General features: G+C 36.9%; 1 protein-coding gene across 1 annotated transcript in view; it reads left to right on the top strand.

Moving 5' to 3' along the window:
- Positions 1 to 7,399, top strand: part of LOC106473237 (tuftelin-interacting protein 11-like) — a gene marked incomplete at its 3' end in the record, with an annotated part of 40,927 nt that overhangs the window by 7,995 nt on the left and 25,533 nt on the right. The window contains exon 3 of the mRNA XM_022401711.1: positions 6,015 to 6,172. Coding sequence (XP_022257419.1) covers positions 6,015 to 6,172 — 158 coding nt within the window. The remainder of the gene's footprint in view (positions 1 to 6,014; positions 6,173 to 7,399) is intronic.

The raw sequence follows: 7,399 nt of genomic DNA, 5'->3' as shown, positions 1-7,399 counted from the left end.
ATCTACAAACTGATCCGTCAGCAACAACTTGAGGAGACCGGTTGGCGCAGTTGGGTAGGCCTAAACCTAGCCCTGTAGACTTCAAACTGATTTTGGGTTCCATACGCTCGTTGCCAGATATATTGCTTTCTACTCCTCTGTCCATCCATTCATCTCTGCCAGTAGCTCAAATTGTGCTCTATATGCTTCCCACGGTGCCTTCCCATCGAGTTCCTGTGGCTTCTTTCGTACTGGATCACCTCTATTGCCGACATTCATATCTGGGATGTGACTTCTAACAGGACTGAAGATGTCTGCATTACGGTCTAGCTGTGGGGTCTGGAAGGGGCTTGCCATTGTCTGGGGCTGATTAAGTTGATGGTTAATGTATCCTTCTTGTGTAAAAGACAATAGATCATCCTTTAATGTATTTAATTCGCTTTGAAATTTACTAATGTTTTCCATTTGTACTTCTTGTTACCTTTCTTGTTCCAGTTGCCACTGCTGTAATCTCTCTTCTTGTTTCTTTTCTTTTTCCTCCAACAACTGCTGTTATTATGTTATTATACATATAATTAAGCAATAAGTAATGAATACAAGTAAATTATTTATTGACATATAATTAATTTTTTATTAGTATTCTATATTCTCTAACAAAGCTATCCATAAATAATGATAACATGGCATCCTAGGGTAACATAAAACACTGATAATTTTAAGATTGTCATGATGGTTTGATTTTAGATGTATATTGGTGTAAAATACTAAAAACAACCAAAATCATCAAATAAGTAGAAAAATGTACATATATCAACCCAGGTAAAAGTAACTTCATTAATGTATATCTTTAGAACAAAATAAAAAAAACAAAACAATTATAGTCCACTATAGTAATACATCATTAAGTAGACTGTTTCTAATTAAGATTTCTGGGTTGAGGCTTTTGTATTTTATTAGCTGTAATATAGAACTTAAAAGCAAGTGTCAATTTAGTAACTACTCCTCTTCTTTCCAGAAGATCAATATGTTTCCAGTAAGAAGGGAACCAAATAAAAAAATGTGTACTGAATACTGTGAATAAGGTGTAACCAGAATCATATGCAGAGTGATAAAATTTGAGCTCCTTAAAAGTTTTTAAGTTCTGTAGATGTACTCCATAACTTAGTTTTAGTCATAATCACAGCCAAATACTGTAGTTGATGTGCTTAGGCTTTTCTCAGTAATCATACACATTATTTTAGTTTTCTACAGTTTCAATGGATGAGCCACATTTTAGTTTTTATAACATATTGTTCATGTGCTTGACCATTCACTGGACTTGTTGAGATCTTCCTAAAGCGAAGTAATATTTACTCCATTATTTACTTTTCCTCAGCAACTTGGTGCCATCAGTTTGGTATTCATGTTTACTGAGATGCTGAATTAAAAGAAATTATTACAAGTTATTTTTAAAAACAGTGAAGGTATTCATTCATAGAAGCTACAGCCCTAAAATCTAATCTTACAGAAGCTACATATACACTGTACTTAAATTAAAATCTTGATACTTGAAGATAACTTAATGAAGCAAATGGTAAATAAAATATATTTAAGTACATGACATCAAAGCCTAAATCTCCAGTTATATTTACTTTTAAACTACTACTGTATGTTCTACTTCAGTCTCCACTCTGAAGTTTTAGAAAAAGTATGGCTGTCTTTTCTACAAAAAACCAAAACCAAAAAAACCTCTCAATATAGAGTACAGATGTATAAGACTTCTATCTGTGAGAATATCATGCTTTTCCACCACTTCTGTACAGCCTCATCATTGTCTAGAATGGATGTGTTTTTAAAATTAATAATTAATTATGTGAGATTTGCAATAGTTTACAAAACTTAAATTTTGTTTAAGTTTTGCTGATTTAAAACTATAAAGAAATGTTTTTTTCTTGCTTACGCATTATGAGTTTTTAACGTGTTGTGTGTTTCTTCATTACGCTTCCTCCCATCTCTTCAGCTGATGTTCCTTCTCCCCAGTTTGAACATGGTCAGAATGAAAATGATTTTGAATGGCTATCTTCCCTGGCAGGGTTTGCTCTGGTCACAACTTTATCTGTGGAAAAAATCCTATGCTTTCCATCTTTTCTTTTACATGATTTTGCAAGTATGTTATTTTCCCCTTTGTTTTTTGATTATTCCCATATATTACTACATGAAATTCATATTTGGGACTGCTTTGTCTTCCTTTCTTCATCTGATATTAATGCTCATGCAGACTTTCTTCCCAAAGATCTACACACCTGTAACTAACATGCCTTGTCTTCCTTTTCTACTTGACTTTTTTTTGTCCTAGTTTACTTCCATTCTTCACTTCTCTTCCTTGATTCCCAGTCTTGTAATTTCTTTTATCTGTTTAGGGAGTAGATCCCCTTAATATTTATTTCCCATTTGAGTGCCCAATTTTGCATCTTTGTCTCTTTTTAAATACCCTCCTGTATTACCTTTCATCACTTCACCTTATGTTTGAGACTCTCAATCATGCTCAGGAGGGGTTTTCTGGAGAGGTTTGTTTTTCTTTCCACCACATTGGTCCATACTTCTTTTTCTGCTGTATCTCTCCTTCCTTAATTTCTTTGGTGTTGGGACAGGATACTCCGTCATGCTTATCTCCATGATCTTTGTTGGGCTCCATTTCTTGACCCTGAAGATTTTTTGCATATTCTTGACTTACTGGAGATCCGCACTGAGGTGGTCTGGCATCGGTCCTCATTGTTTACTGTAGTTTTCTGTCTTTTTCAATCTCACCATTCTGTTCCTATTTTAGGCCCAGCATGGCCAGGTGGTTAGGGTGCTCGACTCGCAATCTGTGGGTCCCGAATTCAAATCTCCATCACACCCTTTCAACCGTGGTGGCGTTATAATGTGATGGTCAATCCCACTATTCGTTGGTAAAAGAGTAGCCCAAGAGTTGGCGGTGGATGGTGATGACTATCTGCCTTCCCTCTAGTCTTACACTGCTAAATTAGGGACGGCTAGCGCAGACAGCCCTCGTGTAGCTTTGCGCGAAATTCAATAACAAAACAAACTGTTCCTATTTCTCTTCCCATTCCAGCTTCCCAGCCTTCTTTTACTTCTTGTCCTCCCACCCAAGGGCAGGGGCATTGCTCATCTCATCAGTGACTGCTCTGGGTTTGTCTCTCTTTGCCAGCCTTTTGTCTCCATTTTTCTGACAGATGGGTTATTCAGGTTCTCACTCACAGTCTATCTCTCCACTTCTCTTCTTCAGATCTCCAGTTCTTCATCCTTTGGCCCTGGAAGTTGGTACTCTTGGCCAGTACTGGTCTCAGCTATTTCTGTATGCCTCTCTTCCTGTTTCTCTTCTCCGTTTTGTCTTTGTTTTGATACATGTCACTACTTGTCAGATCTGTTGGTGTCATCTCTTTGGCTGGGACAACCCTGATTTCTTCTGCTTTGTTGATTGGTGTTCTGGCCACCTCTTCCTCTGACCCATTCCCACACTCTTGTTCCAATAATGTTTCTCTTTTACCCAGGTCTGTTGTACCTTCTTCATATGTGGGATTTTTCTAGTCCATTGCCTGCAGGGATGGACTCTCTGATCATGTAGCCTTTTTTTTTTCTCCCATTCCTGTCATTCTTTAACTCTTTGTCTATCAGTAGAAGTGGCAGGTTTTTTGATGTTGATTCATCAGCCTCTCCCTTCATCTGGGCCATCCTCTTGTAGCCCACTTTTTGGTCTTTTTCACATGGTTGTTCGACAATGGATTGTCAGTTTCCACTATTGTTGGTTCTTGGGCAGCTTTGTCAACTACATTTCACCTTTCCCATTAGTGGGAGGTTTATTTTCTCTTGTCCTCTGCACTTTGTTCTGATCCTTCCTTTTTCACCAACCCCTCATCTACTCCCATGCTGGACTGGGAGTTTGACATGGTTTTACACACTCTTAAACATGCTCCATTTGAGCCATTGGTTTCGTGTTCATTATACTTCTTTCTCTGATGCCTGTGGTTGCCATCATTCAAATGTATTTGCCATCGAAGCTCCCTGCATTTTCTTTCACTGCACTTCCTCCCTTCTCTCTTCAGACCAGGCCTTTCTTCCTATGACTTCATTTGCATGGGAAGGTGATCATTCTTTCACATTTCTTTGCATCGGGTTTGTCAACTGTCTTACTGTTGTGGTACATTTTCACCAATTCTTGGACTAGATTCTTCAGGCTGGCATTTGGATGAATCTTCATACATTTACTTTCCATTATTTTCATCACCAGGCTGTTTTGTCTCTTGTGAGATTTCAACTCCTTCCAGTTGCTGTTCTAAAACAAATAACATAACATCTTTGAGTAGGGTAAGTATATTTTCTTCTTCAGCACCTCTTTCCCCTTTCTAGGGTCTTGCCAGGTGGTTGGTGTTGCCTCCCAAGGTATGCTTATTCCCTAAAATCTGCATCAGGCCAGGAGTAACAGAAAGTACTTACTCATCCATACTGGTGTTACCAGTGCCCACTGTTGAGATGGTGTGTTCTGCATGACCACCAATTATCTTCATGATAACATATGTATTCAACTGCCAGACCATACCATTCCATGGACTATCATGGAAAAATCCAGAACCAGGGAAGAGTCTGCCCACTTATTTGCCTTGTGCTTATTGGCTTTAAAAATAGGGTTTTGTGGTCACCCATTATGCTTTCTCCAGTAAATAACCTTTCTGGCAAGCATCCAATGGGGAGCTAGGCACTTTTCCAGGCCTCCCCACTGTGAATTCTCCTTCTTTTCTTCAAGTGGAGCATTGGAGACCCTTGCCACTTATCAGTTCCTAGTTGCTGAGGTCATAGACCTTGAAGAACTCCTGACTGATTGTGAACAACATTGGTGAGAAGTAGGGCAGTGGTAACAATGTTGTTGTAATGTGGGCCACTCCTCAGACAGCTAGTGTGCCCTCATCTTGCAGCTAAAGTCTTTTCAGTTTAGTTGAGGTACGACATACACAGTATGGTCTGATCATGACCTAACCACACTATACTTCTTGGCTTGCCAACCATTTGAGTGTTGGGGCTTGGATAGTCATGATCGCATTCCACCCACCCCTGCAACACTTGGGGCTCTTTTGACTTTCCCTCTGTTTCCTTCTGGGTAAAGAGTATACCTTGGTCAAGATAAGGTATGGTCTCTCACGACTGTGCCCTTATAGAGCCCCTGCCATTGGGTGTCACGTTCGACAAGCTTTCCTTTTGGGTGCTTTCTGAAGGGAGTTCTTCTAGGTTTAATGTTTGCACCAACCCTTCTATTATTTCAGTGTGTAGAATTCTAGCTGTTGTATATGTGGAGGTGAGATATTATCTTGGAAGTTAACATTTTCCTTATGTAAAAATGTATTTCCGATAGATACCTCTGTATATCTTCCACCTGTCCTCCTCACTTCCAGTGCACTTTCCTCTTTCCTTGTCTAAGAATGATATTTCAAGTGTGAATGTTTAAGAGGAGTTACTGAGCAAAGAGGTTGTGCCACTCCCCTATTGGTGGAGGGCTATCATTGCATGATAATATCATCAAGTACTAGCACAGTTCATGCTAAACATGTGATTTTAGGTGGGAGTTAGCTCAAGGCTAGTGTCATGCGAATCTCATAGGTTTTGCCAGTAAAGGCAATATCAGGCACAGACACCTAATGATGTCTTTATTGGCAAAACCATGATCGTGAGTAAATGAAGAATTTGTGAAATGTACAACTGTTTTTGTTTTTTCTTCAATTCTGTTATCTCATAATGTCTATATTAAATGGCCCTACAGTAGCTCAGTAGTAAGCCTGAGGGCTTGTATGCTTAAAATCAAGTTTTGATACCTGTGGTGGACAAAGCATAGATATGTATGGCTTTGTGCTTAAATGCAAACAAACAAAGGATATGAAATATGTTCTTCAACTGTATATAAACATGCTTTTTATCATGTCTGTGGTAATTCTGTTTTTGCTTAAATTAAGATTTCTGCTATTGAGTCTGCCTCATAACATGTTTTTATTGTTCTATCTTTAAAGGAATTTGGGCTGATGAGGATAGCGATGACAATGAACGACCCAGCTTTAGGTCTAAAGGAAAACATGATATGACTGCTCCAATCAGTTTCATAAGTGGTGGTGTCAAACAAGCAGGCCAGCCAGATGTAAAGCAAGAAAATAGTGATGAAGATTCAAAGGTTTCCTGGATGCAAAATTTCATAATTTAAATTATGTTAAAAAGTTTATTTTGAATTGTTTTATGCAATAATGCACATAGTAATACATTTTGTTATATACTGATGATTTACAGATATCAAGGTGTTATTTTGTTACTTAAAACAGTTTTGTTCTCCAGTAATAATCTATATTATCAAAACTGACTTATTTGTCAAATAATGATATTAAAATACATTGCTGCTGGTATACAACTTTAAATACATAGGAGTTAAGTGATTAACAGAGGTCCAATTGACTAATCGAGGTCATCCTTAAACATCTGAATAAAAAAATTGTACAGATTTAGTAAGCCTGCAGTTTAAGTGAAATATCGGATCAGTGATGATGTGCCCAAGATTGGCTGATATTGTGATCGGATTTTGACATTTTGCATTTGTGTTCCTCATTCCCAGACATCCATAACGTATATACTTGTGGTGTACATCAAGTTTCAAAACTTGTCTTTGAATAAATCATGCACATAGAGTACAAAGAGGACACATTTTCATTGGAATACAAAAGAAGTATATAATTAGATAAAGTTGAAGAACTCCTCCTCTTACCTTTAATTTACTATAAACCTTCAAACAGATCCTTATTTCAGGATATGTTGCACTCTCTCCATCGTGACAATGCCTTAATGTATTGCTTATTTTCATAGGTAAACAAAATTACCAATCTGATCTTCTTAAAAATTAGGTCGAAAAACATTGGGGAATTCTATTTATCGGATCAGTATCATTAGCCAGTTATGGAGATCAGTTGCAGGCTTAAGATTTAACTTTTTCTGTTTATAGACTCATTGAACGAAGCCTATGTAAGACTAGCATCTTATACTACTAATTTTTATAAACTATAGAATAAAAAGACTATTATTTCTAACATATATATTTTTTGACAGATTTTCTCATTAATGCTGAATATTATTTTATTATGAAAATTTCTATATGAGTATCTAGATTCTGCATTGAGTGATTCAATACGGGTTTTGTTTTTTGTTTAATTTAAGTATATTTCTCTTTATTTATTAAAACATTACAAGGTCAAGTTATTAAAAGTTTTATTACTCATACAAAATGACTTTTATATTCCAAATATATTTCTAGAATTGTTAATATGATTTATTTTAGTTTTTGTTTGTAAAATAACCTGTGTCAGACAAAGATTTACTTAATATTGTCATTGAAATTGTTATTACTTGCTGTATT

Source organism: Limulus polyphemus, unplaced genomic scaffold (genome assembly GCF_000517525.1).
Source record: "Limulus polyphemus unplaced genomic scaffold, Limulus_polyphemus-2.1.2 Scaffold5995, whole genome shotgun sequence".
Classification (NCBI taxonomy): Eukaryota; Metazoa; Arthropoda; class Merostomata; order Xiphosura; family Limulidae; genus Limulus; species Limulus polyphemus.
This window is presented reverse-complemented; position numbering and strand designations above follow the sequence as displayed.